This window comes from Rhizophagus irregularis, chromosome 13 (genome assembly GCF_026210795.1).
Source record: "Rhizophagus irregularis chromosome 13, complete sequence".
Taxonomy (NCBI): domain Eukaryota; kingdom Fungi; phylum Glomeromycota; class Glomeromycetes; order Glomerales; family Glomeraceae; genus Rhizophagus; species Rhizophagus irregularis.
Genome location: NC_089441.1, coordinates 4535805 through 4553899, shown reverse-complemented (window position 1 = coordinate 4553899; position 18095 = coordinate 4535805). Strand labels below are relative to the sequence as shown.

The 18095-nt window shown below is 24.5% G+C and overlaps 4 protein-coding genes across 4 annotated transcripts; 3 read left to right on the top strand and 1 right to left on the bottom strand.

Moving 5' to 3' along the window:
* Positions 1–26: 26 nt before the first annotated feature.
* On the bottom strand, positions 27–2208 carry OCT59_005609 (uncharacterized protein). Its single transcript, XM_025328613.2, has 8 exons — positions 1982–2208; positions 1658–1855; positions 1430–1584; positions 1267–1351; positions 1042–1194; positions 821–966; positions 518–731; positions 27–455 (listed from the first exon to the last, which is right to left on the bottom strand). Exons 1-8 carry the CDS (start codon positions 2141–2143, stop codon positions 213–215), a joined length of 1356 nt encoding a protein of 451 aa, XP_025165823.1. The 5' UTR covers positions 2144–2208; the 3' UTR covers positions 27–212.
* A 215-nt stretch (positions 2209–2423) lies between these two features.
* Positions 2424–4250, top strand: OCT59_005608 (uncharacterized protein; the record flags this gene model as incomplete). The annotated part of the gene is made up of 9 exons (XM_025328612.1): positions 2424–2465; positions 2539–2646; positions 2719–2875; positions 2952–3013; positions 3100–3224; positions 3314–3402; positions 3497–3532; positions 3612–3706; positions 3927–4250. 9 exons carry the CDS (start codon positions 2424–2426, stop codon positions 4248–4250), a joined length of 1038 nt encoding a protein of 345 aa, XP_025165822.1.
* A 3754-nt stretch (positions 4251–8004) lies between these two features.
* Positions 8005–9129, top strand: OCT59_005607 (uncharacterized protein; the record flags this gene model as incomplete). The annotated part of the gene is made up of 4 exons (XM_025322620.2): positions 8005–8092; positions 8185–8294; positions 8371–8439; positions 8521–9129. The coding sequence occupies 4 exons, from the start codon at positions 8005–8007 to the stop codon at positions 9127–9129; spliced, it is 876 nt and encodes a 291-aa protein (XP_025165820.1).
* A 943-nt stretch (positions 9130–10072) lies between these two features.
* Positions 10073–11415, top strand: OCT59_005606 (uncharacterized protein). Its single transcript, XM_025322619.2, has 4 exons — positions 10073–10367; positions 10453–10570; positions 10654–10741; positions 10840–11415. The coding sequence occupies exons 1-4, from the start codon at positions 10146–10148 to the stop codon at positions 10991–10993; spliced, it is 582 nt and encodes a 193-aa protein (XP_025165819.1). The 5' UTR covers positions 10073–10145; the 3' UTR covers positions 10994–11415.
* Positions 11416–18095: the final 6680 nt, after the last annotated feature.

Genomic DNA, 18095 nt, shown 5'->3' with positions numbered 1-18095 from the left:
AAAAGGACAAATAATTTAATCTCTTTAATAACTTCAATATTTGAGGACCTTTTTATATAGTAAAATAATATAATATAAATATTTTTTGTTATGGAATATATAAATATTAAAAAGAAAAGTTGGTTGATTATATATTTTTCTATATATTACAATGCTTTTCTATTACACTTTGTACAAAGTATGATATATATATATATATAAAATATATTATGTTAAGATAAATCCCATTGTCCCGGATCGTCAAGGTTAAGTTCCCCATTAACATCTTCAACAATATCAGCATTTGATACCACATTATCAACATCAGGATTTCTTTGCAAAATTAAAAATTGTCTATATAAGTCTACAGCTTCTCTTATTCGTGAGAATTGAAGGCAAAATGCAGGCATCTCTACAAGGAATCTATTAACATCTACTGTATTATTTCTAATTAAAGATTGAAAGAATACGCATATCTAAAAAAGAAATTGGTTAATACAATTATTATATATTTTATAAAAAAAAAAATGACACTTACCAAACGAACTTGGCGATCCTGTGTATCTCGGTTTTGACTCGCTTCACAAGCTCGTATACAATTAGTAAGATATTTGTGTAAAAACTCGGGGGAAAGTGGAAAAGAAGTTAACCCATTTATAACTTCCATAGAAGATCTCATTCTATTTACTGGATCCACTGATGATTGTTGTGATCGTTCTGGATCATTAACTGTTATAAGAGCTTTCAAAAATCTATTTTTAAAAAATATAATCTTGGTAAAAAAATATATATATATATGGTAAAATAAAGAATTTGAAATATTGAATCAATTGATACTTACTTGCCAACTTGAGATGATGATTTAAGTTGTAATAATGCTTCTACAGCAATTCTAGAATTATTTTCAACCAGATCAGGGAACTTTTCTGGTAATAGATCACAATGATAGACTAACTTGTCATTCTTTTCAAATTGCTCCAAAATAAACTAAATTTTGGAATAAGAAGTTAGATATAAATAAAATAAAATATAATATAATTGTATTTTTGATTATTAACTAACCTCTTCTTCAGGTATTGTCAAAGCTCCTTGTAATGCTTTATCCATCAAAACACGGATTCCATCTTGACCTGTAAATTCTGTTATGATATCATAATCCTGTTCTATGTCTGGTTCATGATCTTGTTCGTGATCATGATTATGATCTTGACTAGGCTACCGGAAAAAACAATATATATATATTAGTAATGTTAATAAAAGAAAATTATTATATCAATTAAAAAATACCTCATGCTGTAGAGAAGGAAGAGCATAAGAATCATCATTACTGTCAATAGGAGTCCATGACCACGGTCGTTTTGAATCATCATGCCTGAATTAAAAATTAAAATGAACTTTGTGTAACAATAAAAATCTGACTTTATCCAAATTAGGAAGTGTTTCTTCCTACCTTTCAGGGTGTTCCTCTTTTGATGGTCGTATATCAAATTCTTGTTTAATATAATACTCAAATTCCGCTATATTTATTTCTTCCGTGTCGATTATTAATGATTTATCCCCGTTCACAAATTGTTGATATACATCCACAGGAGTTTTATCAGCCAACTAGATTAATTTAGGATCGTTAGAAAAAAATATATGAAATATTTACTTTTTAGTAGAAAATGATGGAAAATACCTGTGAACCTTTATCTGCTAAGATCAATGCTTCTACTCGAAATTCAACCAATAGATCATAATCTTTTTCAACAAGATCGAAATTTGATGAAAGAGTTTTGTAAAGATTTAAAAACAGTATAAGGAATGGATTTTGATGAATTGGTACAACATTGTATAAATTATAGAGAATATAAAGAGATACAACTCTTTCGTATGTCTAAATTTATCATAAAATAATTATGAATTCAAAAACATAATATTGATTTCAAAAGTATAAAATATAATATTTTATATAACAAGTACTGAACAAGAACTTTCTAATGGCGTTGTTCTTTAGACAAACCTGAGACTTGCCATCTTCTAACAATGCCATCAAAGCACAAGCGGCTTCAAATCTTTTTTGTTCAGGAATTAAACCCTTGAACTCAATAGCTATGTTTTCAAATGGTCGATCCACTGTATGTAAAAGATCTTGAAATTTGGAAAGTCCTTCAAAAGTTGCCATTTTGTTTTTTTTTAAAAAAAAAAAAATATCCTCGGAGTAACGGATAAACTTTAAATTTTCTCATTTTAATATCTCGCACGTGCCACAAAATTTAAATTCAAACTTTCAAATAAATCACGTGAAATTCATTAATTCGTAATGTTCAATGAATAATTTTAAACAAAAAAGGGAAGAGATAATAATGAGACACAGGATCATTGTCACATTATTATCACGTGTCCAAAACATTATTAATAAAAAAAAAGGTGTCCAAAAAATTAACCGAATAAAGATTTTTAAAATGCAAGACCCTAGTAAAGTTTTCGAAATAAGTAGTACATCAGTAAGTAGAAACATTTTTATTAATAAAAACGTAAAATATAGCCAATTTTCACACTCTTCGTTCTCCTTTGTAGGTTTTAGATTTAAAAGCCGAACTTTTTAAACAAAGAGAAGAGTTCGAAAGACAAAAAGTTGTTGCTAAAAATCAACCTATTTCCGCTGCTTCAAGAAAAGTAGCAAAGGTTAGTAAAGAAAATAACACTTTTTTTTTATCAGGCTTGTTTGATCTAAAGGATTTTACTTTAATTTTTTAGAAACCAGGTATTTGGGAACGTCAGAATAAAGGAGTGCTTGAAAGATCACATCGAGATGAATTGGAAAAGGTAGAAACATCAACATTGGAGGCCAGTAGGGCTGCCATGGAAAGAAAAGCCAAATTATATGATCATCTAAGTAAAACTGGTATAAGTGGTAAGCACATTCAATGAAATATTTTCCTTTGAATCTGATCGTTTATTAATTGATCTTATTTAAAAAAATTTTTTAGATGAAATATTATCAGAAGAAGTTTTAGTAGATTTTGATCGGAAAGCTTGGGAACAACCATCGGTGAGTAGATTTATTAGTATAGCAATATATATCTTTTTGACCTCTTGTCATTAACTTAAATTAGTTATGATGATTTTATTTATTAGGAAGATGAACCTACAAAAGAAAAAGATAAAAGCGAAGATCCCTGGGTGGAGTATGTAGATGAATTTGGAAGAACACGCGTGGCACGAAAAAGTGAAGTACCTAAATCAGAATCACCGGTCATTGGGTATACAATTTATTCTTTTTTTTACCTAAAATACCCAATATCTAATATATAATTTATCTAATATATAATTATATATTTTTAACCTAAAGCCCAACAATACCAAACGATGATAATGAAATGATACCGGAGGAGCTACTACTACAACGTTGGGAAGAGGCTGCTAAGAAAGAGTTGAATTGTATGTAGATTGAGATATAAATAAATTGAGATATAAATGAATTATAAGATAATATATTAAAAAAATAAAATCTTTTTTTTTTTTTTTATTATAGCGGGTATCGGTCCTATCCATTATGATGAAACGAAAGGTTTGAATCCATATTTCATGATTAAATTCTTATATGAGATACCACAAATATTGATATCTGATTTCATTTTATCCTGTAGAAATTCGAACAAAGGGTGTTGGTTTCTATCGATTTTCTAAAGATGAAGAGGAACGTCAAGAACAAATGCGTGCTTTGAAGCAGTTGCGTCTTGAGGTTTGTAAAGATATAAAAGATATATAAAGATATCCCTTTAACTGTATTCTGGCTATATTTGCAAAATACTCTATCTAAGTCACGAATGAAAGGCAAAGCTGGCTAGTGAAGTAGTGACTTTGTTGTATCTCTGAAGTTATAGTTAGAGGGATAAGAAAAGATGTAATAGATTTATAGAAATTTACTTTAATTTACTTTATCAATAATTTACTTATTATAGACTGAATTGAAACGAGCATCACGTCAAACCATTAAAGAAAAACGACAAGCACAGTTGGATGCAAGGATGGATATGATTCGAGTAAAAAGACGAAAAATATCTTCAAAAAATGGAACGAATTCTACACGATCAACAGAAGATACTACAACAGAATCAGTCATTTCAGATGTTACAAATATCCCTAATATATCATCATCATCTACAGATTCAACAAATAACGAAAGTTTTAACAAAGTTTTACAATTAACAAACCCAGAACAAGCAGTAAATGATTTATTATCAGATATCAGAAGACAAATAGAAACAAAAAAGAAAAACGGATAATCGAAGTTAAAATTATTAATAAAATTCCTAGGAAAGTTATATTTCCTTATTTAATTATGATTTGGTGAGAAATCATTGTGAAATAGTTGTGAAATAGTGTGAAATAGCTTTCTGATAAATTATACAATAGATCTAAATTATTATAATTGAATCTGTTTCATTAATTTCATTATTGCAATAACACCAAAATTTTATTATTATATATCTCCAATTTTAATACATATATTCCTATTGATTATAAAATTTAATTTAGATTTTAATTTGTTAATATAATAAAAACAAAATGATAATAATTATTTACCTATTTAAGTAATAAAAAACCAAATGATAATAATTATTTACCTATTAAGTTAAAGAGATATCATACAAACTTTATTTATTTTATTTTTTATTTTTTTTTTTTTATAATAATACTAACCCAGGGTTAACCGGTTTGAGCTTGAGATTCCTTTGTTTCAATATGTTTATCATGGGCATTCATTCGAGAAGTTACAGCATCAATACCCAAATAAATGATAAAAGCGCCAATTCCCCAAGAAAGACCAGGCCAAGCATGTCTTAAAGAATAACGAGGAGAAAAATGAGGAGCATTACGCCAAGCTTCACGTTTAGCCCAAGGATCGTGTAATTTTTGAGAAGGCATTTTTTTAAAAGATTAAAAAAAGAAAATAAAATAAATTTAGAAACTTGAGGGAACACAAGAAAAATTTTTAACTGTCGATCATAATCATTAGTTTGTCAGGTTGTGTAACCACTGTGACCACTGTAACCGACTGTAACCGCTGTAACCATTGTAACCAACCAATCCAACAATATTGAAAGCGAGCGAAAAAAAAGAGAGTTTGAGACATGTTTATTGAAGTTAAAGAGATCAAATTTTAATTTCATTCAAATATAAAGTATAAAAATAAAAATTTTCATTGGTCATTCATTTTGAATATTTAAGATCTCGAATATTCTGAACACAATAACAAGGTTATCAACACATTATATACAGTACAGTACATGTAACATACAGTAAGTAGTAATTATAACTTTAAACTTAACAGTTAATGATATATATTCTCATGATTTATTGTGATTATAGTGAATTTTTGTATTAGACTTTTTAGACAGTTTATTATCAGTTTAGTAAGATAGGGATTGATTTTCATTTTTCATTGATTCATTGATTCATTGATTTTTTTTGATTTTTTGATTTTTAATTTCAACTTTTTAGTTGTGGCGAATTTTCAAGTAAGAATTACACAGGAAATAAATAAATAAATAAATAAATAACAAATAGTTTTATACTTAAAAAAGGATTCTTTGAAATTATTTAAAGAAAGCAAAGAAAGATAAGAATCATTTTTTTTTGTTTTACAAAAAAAAAAAAAAGAAAAAAAAAAAGGAAGAAAAAAGAAAAATAAGTTTTCAATATAATTAATATAAATGTAATGTAATAATTTTTCCCCCCTATGAAAATTATTCGTTAAAAAAAATCCGACAAGTAATAATAACAGATAATGTTTGTTTAAATATGAAAGTTATGAACCTTGAATAAAAAAAGGATTTAGTACATCCAAAACAAAACTGCATAATTTGATAAACAATTACGAATTACTTATAAATTACTTAGTATAGTGAAACAAATGAGAGTTGCCTAAAGGCACATTTTATTATGATAAACTTCAAACATTACTTTAGGCAAAATTATCTCTCTTTCTTACCAAATATGAAAGATCAGTAAACATGTTTCGTCGTATTTCGTTGTAAAACGAATAAATAAATAAATATGCAAAAGAAGGAAAAAATATTTTTTTTTTTTGTTTTCGGTCGTATCCGACGGTATCTCAAAAATTAAAAATAAAACGTCGTAAAAAATGTCATTTAAATGAGGGAAATGATAAAATGATTTATGTTAAATGTAAATGAAATAAAATGAAATAAAATGAAAATAAAATGAAAATAAAAATCGGAATATATAAAATATAAAATCCGATATACTTTAAACTCGCAAGATTCCGGATATTTTGGGATTCGATTAATGTAATGTAATACGATCATTATGAGCCGGATTCCTGGATAATTAGGATGAAATGATTGCATGAATTACTTGAATGGTTAGTTGCCATTTTGCCGCTTATGTTACTCATATTACTTATGTTTACTCATGCTTCCTTTGGCTTCGCTTACCTCATTTAATTCAAATAAATAAAAGGTCATGAGACATAAAGCATAACTGCGACATTATATTAAAACAATGAGATTCACCTAACATATTGATGACCTAATAATATTAATACTGTGGAAACATTTGAATTTCATAAAATATGTAAAGTTAATTGTTTAAAGTGAATGATATTGATTTATTTTGATTTATTTGATATATTTTGCATTGTGGAGAATTTTTGGGCTTAAAAAGCATGTGTAATTTAGGAACAAGTAATGTTTCAAAAGTAATTTCAAATTACATAAATTACATAATAAACTTTTTGTGATTAAATCAAAGTTTCCGTTCTTTATTCCGATATATTCCTTTTATTAAAATAAGTATATAAATTTAGATAAATTCCGCTTATGTTATTGTAATACAAACTATTTTTTTTTTTTTTTTCGTGACATATAAATATCTAATATCTTTCTTGGTAATTAATAAATATTTATTTTATTCATGCTGTTGTTGTCACAAGTGTACAACTTTTTTGTAAATCATTTAATTGAAATATTTTTTTTTTTCTTCTTTCTCGGAATATAAATATTTATCAATCTACTTTTGCATATTTTTTTTATTTTATTTTAATAATCTTTTTTTTGATAAAAAGGTATTGAAATAATAATAAAGAAGTAATCAAAGAAAAACGCCAAATACGTAATACAAATTTATCACGTTCTCAATTTATCCTCCAATTAATTTTCATTTTGTGTGGGAATTTTTAAATTATAAATTATAATAATTATAATAATAATTTATTAGTTACATATGACATATAATATATAGGATACATCTAGTATCAACTAGAATTTCATGTCATTGTTGAACGGGTACAAAAAGAAAACTGTGTTAACTGACTATGTTAAAATGCTGTACTATACTGTGTTAAAAAACTGAACTAATTATGGTTAATATGATGGGATATTTTTCTTTTGAGATCAAAATATAGTTCATAATAATAAATTCTTTTTTACTTTAAAATAAAGTCGATCCTTTATTTTTTTGCCTGCCGTAAAAATTATATACTTTAACAGATAGTATAAGGATAGTTAGTATAAAGCTTATTGTTAAATTGGGTGAAATGATCGAAAAGTATTTATACCTCCCAATCCCACACAAAAAAAAAGAAAAAAAAATAAATTATTTAAAAAACTTTTTTTTTAAAAAAAAAATATATATATATATTTTTTCTTTTTTCTTTTTTTCTATTTTCGGTTTTTCCTTAATCCTTTCAAATATTTATTTTTATTTATTGTTGTTGTGTTCCTTTCGATTAAACAATTGCACAACCAAAACTTTAGGTCGATCAAAGATTATTATTTTTATTATTTAAATATCAAATCTCTTTTTTTCCTTTTTTTTTTCTTTACTGCCGCCGCATAAAAAGCGACGAGACAGTGAACATAATACCAAATTTTTCTTAAAAAAAAAAATATAAATATATATTTTTTTTCTTTTGAAAAATACGTATATATATACGCCAAAATAAACAATATTTATATAATTTATCCTTATTATCTTATTATTATTTATTTTATATCATATTTAAAAAAAAAAAAAATGTCTTCTCGACCGCAGTTACACGTTACAGTTATTAGACATGCTGAAACAAACTCTAACTTGAACCATATTTTACAAGGTCAAATAGGTATGTAAAAAGTTTAATATATATAATAAGGATAAGGATATTTTTTCGATAATTAATTAATTAATTATATTAACCTTCTTTTCTGTTTTTAGACACAAAGTTGAATAAAACCGGAAGAGAACAAGCAGAGTCTGTTGGTAGGCGTTTAAGAAAAGTAAAAATTGACCATATTTATACAAGTGACTTGACTAGATCAAAGAAAGTAAGTTCAAATGTGTGATGCATAACAATTAATTTGTCGGATAAACTAACTAAATTTTATATATATATATTTTTAGACAGCAGAAGCTATCGCCAAACATCATCCTGATACACCAGTAACAACAGATATTCGACTTCGTGAAAAAGTAAGTTAAAAAATAATATATTCATTTCATTTATTCTATTTATTTTGTTTCGATCTAATTTAAATATAATAATTTTTTTAGGACTCTGGAAGATTAAGTGGTTTATCAATTCAACAATCTTTGGATTTAATTAAAAATGAAGGTCTTACATGGGATGATTATGGTGAACCAGATGATGATTTTCGGTATAGAGTCGTTGATTTCTTTAATGATATAATCGCTACTCATTTACCAAAAAGTTCAAGTGATTTACCATCAAGTCCAAAACAACCTGGAAAGAAACGAAATCCACATATTGTTATCGTATCACATGGTGGTGTTATAAATAAATTGGTAAAAGAACATATAATTATGGATCTTGGATTTAATGTTAATGATTATTTAAGTATGAAATATAAAGCAAAAAATACTTCTGTTACAAAATTTACTGTAAGAAGAAAGAAAAGTAGTAGTGATGATTCAGTAAATATGGATGATGATGATGCTAAAAGTGTTGTGAGTGTTGGTAGTAATAGTAGCAGTGGAAAAGATGATGATAATAACTCTGAAAAAGCAATGAGTACTAGACGTGATATTGAACGTAAAGTACGACTTGAAGGTGAAGTTGGTCTTTGGAGTTGTGTTTCACATTTAACTTCCATTGGAAAACGAACACATGGTGATTCTCAAATTGATGAATTCGTTCATTAATTGATTAGGAGAAATAATATATAAAACATATATAAACATAAGGATGTCAAAAAAAAACCTCATTTTCAATTATTTTCAACAATTTTATAATCTAAGACAATCACTTTTTTTAAGTAACAACCAATTTTTTTTTTGTGAATAGTTTTATTCTTGTATTTAGTTTCATTTTATTGTAGATGTTTTCTAGAAATTTTTTTTGGGTCATTTTAATTTTAGACATTTATTATACAGTATATTATGAAATGTGGCATTTTTTTTATTCAAGTTATTAACAATTAAGGTAAACTATTGATTGGTTTAGCTTTTTTATTGTTATTATACTTTTTCTTTTGCATTAGCACAATTTTATTATTTATTCTCTTGTAATGTATGTAAAAAAAAAAAAAAAAAATTTTTTTATTCAAAAATTACTGCGACTATTAATGAGCGCACCTTAATTTATTATAGTACATATACAGTTATACAGGATACATTTTATTGTATATCTTAAACTTAATCGACAAATAACTAGTCTTACTTGCAGTGCAGCTCATATCTCTTTCGCAAATAAAAAAAAAAGATTTTATTTACTTATAATTTATTAGCTGCGTAACAACGCATTATTTAACTTTCATTTGATAAAAAGGGGTCGAAAAAGATTGATAATGATAAGTATTTCTAAAGTTTGTGCATCCTTTCGATCAATTAACCTAATTGATATGAACAATATGAGCCCCTTGAAATGACGTTATTGACGTTATTTCTAGAAAAATTCATTCTCAATCATTTCTCCGATTATAAAATGAACTATTCGAATTAAGGAAATTTTATTCATACTATAGTATTAATTAGAAAATGAATGCCTATTTGCATATGCCGAAATGAACATCCTTTTTTCCTTAGAAAGGAAAAACTCAGCCCAACATCTTATCAAATATAAATTGTCCCGAATTTCTTATCCCTTATCAAAATATATAATTTTTTATTATTTCTTTTTTTTATAATAATAATAAAAATAATAATCTTTTTTTAAAAAAATGGCTTCTGGTAATAGTAACGATATTAACGATCATACTAGTAATGATCATAATGATACTAATGATCATAATAAAAGTAATGATCATAACGATAGTAATAATCATAATGACAGTAATAATCATGACGATAGTAATAATCATAGTAATCATGACGAAAACCATGAAGAATGTTTATTTTGTTCTATATCAGCAAGTCGAGATTCTACAAGTTTACTTCATGTTGTGAGTAATATATTTTATTTTAATTAGTTTCATTGAATTCGTTCCCACAAAATTTTTTTAAAATAAAAATTTTTTTATTCTCTAGGATGAAATAGTCGTAGCATTTAATGATATAAAACCATCCGCAACTCATCATATTCTTGTTGTACCAAAAAAACATATCCCTAGTATTAATAATTTAAAAAAAGATGATTTGGAAACAGGTAAATTATCATAATAATTAAATTTTATTAAAACATCGAGTTACATATTATTAATTCTTATAAAAAAAAAAATTTTTTTTTAGTTAAAAAAATGAAAGAAGTCGGATTAAATATAATCTCTTGTAGATTAAATAAATCCGTTGATGAATTAAATAAGGGAAAAACATATCAGTAAGTTTATCAAAAAAAAAAAAAAAAAAAATTTTTTTTATTTATAATTTTATTTTTAACTTTAACCCCCTTTTTTTTTGATTTTTTTGATTTTTTAGAATGGGTTTTGTTTCACCACCATTTAATAGTATAAATCATATTCATTTACATATACTTTCTAAACCTGTAACAACTTGGTGGCCAAAATCTTTGGCTTTTGGTAAATTTATTTTTAAAGATATTGATGATGTAATTTCTAAAATGGAAAAATAAATGGTTAAGTTAAAATATAATACTATATATATATTAAAGAGAAAAAGAAATATTTTAAATTATAACTAATAATATTTTTTTTTTTATTAATATATATAGTATATACAACAAAAATTGTTTATACCCAATTTTAAAGGTTATAATTACCTATAAGGTTTTGCAAAACTTTATCAATTATAACCAATTTTAAAGGTTATAATTACCTATAAGGTTTTGCAAAACTTTATCAATTATAATTTATATTTAATAAATATTTTAATAATTTCTGATATATATATATATATACTTTAGTCATTAAATTATTATCTTCAGATTTTAATAGCTAATTATTTTTTAAATTATTGGCATTTTTTTTTTATTTATAATATCATAATATATATTAAATAAAATAACTTTATTAATTAAATTAATAAATATTATTAATCTATTTTTTTTTTTGATAAATTCTATAATAATATGTTTTTAACTAGTAATACTAGTATGAAAATATTTTATATATATTTATATATAGTATGTATAAAATATTATTTTTTTAATAAAGTCAAAAAAATAATTATATAAATAATAAAATAATAAAATTTTAAATTTACAGAAAATATAAACATTATATAGTAATTAAATATAATATATTCCAATTGATAAAGTTAAAAGTTTTAAAATATTCTGAGACAAAATTTTATAATTTTTTTAAAAAAAGTAATATTCTTGAATAATATCTAAATAAATATATATATAAGTAGTAAAACTAAAAAGTTCAACAAAATTATAACTAAAATAAATAAGTACAGTTGCACCTCCATAAAGCGTCTTTCTATAAGTGCATTCCTTTCCTATATATGCCTAAGGTTGCTTGTCTAAACCTCTTCAAAATCCTACGATTAGTTTTGTCAAAATTTTACTATAGATTTATTATAGTTTCAGCAGAGTTTCAGCAGTTTTGGCATTTATAATAAGTTTTGGCAGTTTCACTTTTCTCCAAAGTTTTGCCAGTTTTTTAATATAACTTTATAGTTTCGGCAGAATTTCGCTTTTCGGTAAAACACCATCTTGCTTAAACTCCTAGGTTTTGGCAAGCAACCTTAATATGCATGCCATAGCTTAGTCCCAAGCTAGGAACTTAGAGCTAAGTGCATACTCTCTATATTCTACATATGCATGTAATTCTAAATTCTGGATATATCAGAACATTCTCCATAAATGCATTCACGTGATAACTATATAATATTGACTAATCATCGATAGCTGTTTGATTCTTTAAAATAGATAAATTTGACAATTTAATAAAAATATTTTTTCAATCTTTTTAATTTTATTAAATTATTTTGCATCACAGATCATTTTTGTATATGCAATTCTTTTATTAAAATGAAAATATAAAATAAAACACTAGTCAAAAACTAATATATCGGGTAGCAGATATGTATCAGATATGTACTGTGTAAATACCCTATAAAAAATATATATACGGTTAGTATACTGTATTTTCGTATTTTGCGAACAGTATATTTATAGTATTATTACCGTATAATTACAGTATTTTCACATACTGTATATATTCGGTATTCTGCACACCGTATCATATATACGGTTTGCATACAGTATATTTTTCCAGTTTCACCGTATGTTTTATACTTGTAAACAGTAGAAAAACCGTATGTTTTATACCAATAAACAGTATATTGTTTTATATTTTATATTGCGAACAGTATACTTTTTCAGGATAAACCGTATATTTTATACTGATAAACAGTACTTTTTTCCAGTTTAAAACTGCATATTTTGTACTGATAAATAGTATATATTATTCAATTAAATCGTATATTTTATATTTGCAAACAGAATTTAAAATGCATTTATAATCAATAAAATTTTTATTAAATAATATTAAATATACAAATATTTTTTTATAAATAATATAAATAAAAAACTAGTATAAAATAATATACTATTTGTAAAAAAAATAATATTAGCAAAATATAAACAAAAAAAAAGAAATTTAATTAGTAATATTATCATTATTTTAAATATAAAAAAGGAATAATAAAAGGTTAGTAAAAAAAAGAAATTTAATTAGTAATATTATCATTATTTTAAATATAAAAAAGGAATAATAAAAGGTTAGTAAAAAAAAGAAATTTAATTAGTAATATTATCATTATTTTAAATATAAAAAAGAAATAATAAAAAGTTAGTAATATTATTAATATATTAGTTAGATATAAAAAAGTAATAAAACGATAGTAGTAATGTTAGTAATATATTAAAAAAATTAAATAAAATACATAAAAGTAAAAAAAAAAATATAATTAATATTAATATAAAAATAAAAACATAAAACGGTGTACATATAGTTGTTTAATTAATATTGTTAAAATTCACCATTACAATTCCAGAGAGATATTAGTGAAAGTACAGTCAACTCCCTCTATAGTCACTCCCGTTATAGTCACATTCTACTATATAGTCACACCAGTTGAATGTTCAAAACACTTTATTATCAAAATCTATCCTATATAGTCACAATCTATCTATAGTCACTATCACACCTATCCTCAAAAATCTTATATTAAAAAAAACCGTTTATAATCACAGTTATATAGAGAATATATTAAATAACTTGGCATCTAATAATCGTACAAAGATGTATCATAGCTTGTTAGAATCGTCTCATTGAGACGAATCAAATGGTGGTAGTTTTATCCTTTTCCTTTGCTAGTGTTTACGGCCAGACCACCCATTGCCTCTTATGAGACTAATCTCGGGTCTGTGTCCTATCATCTTCAATGGGCAACCAAGTTTTATCCTTTTCCGATCACTAGCTGACGAGTTATTCAACAAAATGTTAAACATCGGCATTATAATATTTCTTGATTTACGTTTACTGCGCCATTTAACACTTTGCTAGATTTCTCGGTACCTAGTGATTGTAAAAAGACGATTTATAGCTCATTGGAATCGCCTCATCGAGACGAATCGAATGGTGGTAAGCTCATCTCTCGGTGATCAATATTGATGGAGTTATTACTTAAAAACCATTTAATATTTTTTAATTTCGGAAATTGATCTAGTGATTGGATTTCAATGTATCTTATACCATTAGATTCGTCTCATCCAGACGAATCGAATGGTAGTAAGATCGTCTTTCTAGGATCAATATTGGCAGAGTTATTACACAAAAACCATTAATATTTTTTTAATTTCGGAAATTAATCTAGTGATTGGATTTCGACGTATTTTATACCATTAGAACCGTCTCATCAAGACGAATCGAATGGCGGTAAGATCATCTCTCTACGATTAATATTGGCGAAGTTACGATACAATAAAGTTTTAAGTATAATTCTGGCTAAAATTATGTTAATTTTTGGCCGGAATTATGATATACAAATATAAGAAATTTTTTATATAGTCACATCTCTTTATAATCACCAAATATGGACTGTCCCAAATGTGTGACTATAAAGAGAGTTGACTGTAATTGTTAATTGATATATGTGCATATCACTTTTTGTATAATTAGTAGTTTGGTACAAATATATATATTATATATTATCAAAATAAGTTTTTTATTTAATTTTTATTATTATATGTTAAAATAATTTTGGTATTCATTTTTATTGTCTTTTTTTTTCTAAAAAAAAGAAGGGAAAAGAATATTTTTGAAAAAATAAACAAAAAATAAACAATAACGTGTTATTAATGCATGTGATCGGCGATCAGCTGAATTTTAATTGGTTAAATATAGAAATGCGAAAATTAAAAAGCAGAAGTATTTTTTTTAAAATTTAAATCATACAGATTGTTTTTAAAGTTTAATTAGTAATTTAAAAGTTCTTTTTTTTAATAAGAAAATTTGTAAAAATTTTTCTTAATACTGCTTAATTTTTAAATTAAAGCCTTAATACTAAATTAGCTAAATTAGAATTAAGAAAAATTTGTGAGAATTTTCTTTGATACTGCTTAATTTTTAAATTAAAGCCTTAATATTAAATTAGTTAAATTAGAATTAAGCAGTATTAAGAAAAATTCGCAAGAATTTTCCTTGATACTGCTTAATTTTTAAATTAAAGCGCTTAATACTACTAAATTAGTTAAATTAGAATTAACATATGGGCTGATTTATGGAATTAAGTTTTTATATTCAAAAAACTAACTTTATTAAGAAAATGCAAATACAAGTTACATGAAAATGATAGATTCACACCGCTGATATAAATAAAATTGATTTGATTATATTATTTTTTGATTTTTTTTAATAATATCATTAAAATTAAAAAATTTAAATATAATTGTTATGACAAAATATTGAATAACTTAACGTGTATGTGTGCTAGACGAATGAATTTATATTCATTAGAAAGAGGTAATCAAGAGCTATCCATAAACCAAATATCACATGAATTGGATCACAAGTTGCTGAATAATTACGTTCAATATATTTATTTTTAACCTTTGACTTTGATCGTTAATATCTTCACATCTAGTAATTCGATTTGAATAATCTTTTTTCGTTCAGGTAGAGTAGATTCTGGGCTTTCATATGAATATAAATATATGTGTTTAGCATACATGTACGCCAAGATATTAACGATTTTGTTAATTGAATAAAACTCTGACACAAAAATTTTTAAAATTATAATTCTTACCAAAAGATGATCTTTACAGGTATTATTGGGCTCTTTTTACTTTACTTAACAAGTTTTTATTTGCCATTTCTGTTTTAAATTGAATAAATTAATAAAATCAATTTTAAAAAGTAATTAACAAGTAGAATAAAATTAGTATAGTAAAAAACAAAAAAAATATCTCAAAAACTTTAAATCATAACTCACATTTTTATTTTGTATATATTTTTACTAAAAAAAAAGAAGGAACTAAGGTTAAAAATAAATGAAAAAAGATTTTTCTTATTAATAAAAATTATTAATATTTGTTTTCTTACTTACTGATTAAAAAAAACCTGCTATATATGCCTATAAACTTTTCTAAGTCACCTAACAAAAATCTGATTAAAAAGTGATTGAAAAGTGATTGAAAAAGAAAGTAGTTGCCATTGTTATTTTTGAATAAACGTTAAAAAATTTTTTTTTTATTTTTTGATAGATTTAGATCATCTGATTATGTAACACATACAATTTAAGCTTGTGAAATATAATTCTTGTTAAAATATGCAAATCTTTATGTTTGACTAATTTCGTAGAATTTGGCAGATATAAGCAGTATTAAGAAAAATTCGCAAGAATTTTCCTTGATACTGCTTAATTTTTAAATTAAAGCCTTAATACTAAATTAGTTAAATTAGAATTAAGAAAAATTCACAAGAATTTTCCTTGATACTGCTTAATTTTTAAATTAAAACCTTAATACTAAATTAGTTAAATTAGAATTAAGTAGTATTAAGAAAAATTCATGAGAATTTTCCTTAATACTGCTTAATTTTTAAATTATAATTTATAAAAATGATTTATAATTGAGTTTTGAATTTAGTATTATCAATCGGACTTTGAACTTAAAAATTAAACAGTATTAACAAAAATTCTTGTGAATTTTTTAATAATTGTGATTTTACATCGGTGAATTTTTGGGTAGTACGTATTAGCAGATACTAGTATTGTTTGATGCTTTAAAGTGTAGAAAAACTTACCCTATCACACGTCAAATAAATAAAAATTGGCTGATTTTAGCTATATTTGTCCGATTTGTGACTTTTTACAGCCGTATTACCAATTCTTAACCACATTTTTCAGTTTTTTTCACTATACAAAAAAATTGTATATACATTATGAAATATATATTTTTATAAAAAATTATATTGTAATATTGAATTAAAATTTAAAAAATATTTTATTAAGCAATATTAAATAAAAAACTAATCTTAAATAATTAAATTTTAAACAAAATACATTAAGAATATAAATTTACTTGTAATTCAATGTAATACGCACAATTATAAAAAATTAATAACTCCACAAATATTAACTGTGCCTTTATTAAAATAAATATTCAAGTAGATTCTAAGCTGCTGAACAATTTTTAATTAATAAAAGAAGTCGATTTACTTTGGCTAAAGTGCTCAAAATACGCTCTGAAGTAACAAAATGAAAAAAATAAAATTCGTAAATGAGTACCGTTGTGAAAATCGTGAATAACTCATCAAGTATTAACTGTACCTTCGTAAAAATTAATATCCAAGTAGATTTTGACCTGCTGAACAACTTTCAATTAATAAAAGAAGTCGATTTACTTTGACTAAAGTGCTCAAAATACGCTCTGAAGTGACAAAACGGAAAAAAATAAAATTCGTAAAAGTAAGATCGTAGTGAAAATCGTGAATAACTCATCAAGTATTAACTGTACCTTCGTAAAAATTAATATCCAAGTAGATTTTGACATGCTAAACAACTTTTAATTAATAAAAGAAGTCGATATACTTTGACTAAAATGCTCAAAATACGCTCTGAAGTGACAAAACAGAAAAAAATAAAATTCGTAAATGAGTACCATTGTGAAAATCGTGAATAACTCATCAAGTATTAACTGTACCTTCATGAAAATTAATATTCACGTAGATTTTGACATGCTAAACAACATTCAATTAATAAAAGAAGTCGATTTACTTTGACTAAAGTGCTCAAATACACTCTGAAGTGACAAAACGGAAAAAAATAAAATTTGTAAATGAGTACCATTGTGAAAATTGTGAATAACTCATCAAGTATTAACTGTACCTTCGTGAAAATTAATATTCAAGTAGATTTTGACATGCTAAACAACTTTCAATTAATAGAAGAAGTTGGTTTACTTTGGATAAAGTGCTCAAAATACGCTCTGAAGTGACAAAATGAAAAAAATAAAATTCGTGAATGAGTACTGTTGTGAAAATTGTAAATAACTCATCAAGTATTAACTGTACCTTCGTGAAAATTAATATCCAAGTAGATTTTAACCTGCCGAACAACTTACAATTAATATAAGAAGTTGATTTACTGTGGCTAAAGATCTCAAAATACGCTCTGAAGGTAAAAAAATTTGTAACTTAATACTACTGTATAATATAAAAAATGTAAATAATTCCAAAAATATTAACTGTACTTTTATGATC

Bases quoted from the DNA above. Each gene is read 5' to 3' on its own strand.
- OCT59_005606 (XM_025322619.2), top strand. From the start codon at position 10,146: ATGGCTTCTGGTAATAGTAACGATATTAACGATCATACTAGTAATGAT. The intron at 10,368-10,452 runs GTGAGTAATATA...TTTATTCTCTAG, and splicing joins CTACAAGTTTACTTCATGTT to GATGAAATAGTCGTAGCATT. The intron at 10,742-10,839 runs GTAAGTTTATCA...TTGATTTTTTAG, and splicing joins AATAAGGGAAAAACATATCA to AATGGGTTTTGTTTCACCAC.
- OCT59_005609 (XM_025328613.2), bottom strand. From the start codon at position 2,143: ATGGCAACTTTTGAAGGACTTTCCAAATTTCAAGATCTTTTACATACA. The intron at 1,585-1,657 runs GTATTTTCCATC...AAATTAATCTAG, and splicing joins TAGCAGATAAAGGTTCACAG to TTGGCTGATAAAACTCCTGT. The intron at 967-1,041 runs GTTAGTTAATAA...TCCAAAATTTAG, and splicing joins TGACAATACCTGAAGAAGAG to TTTATTTTGGAGCAATTTGA.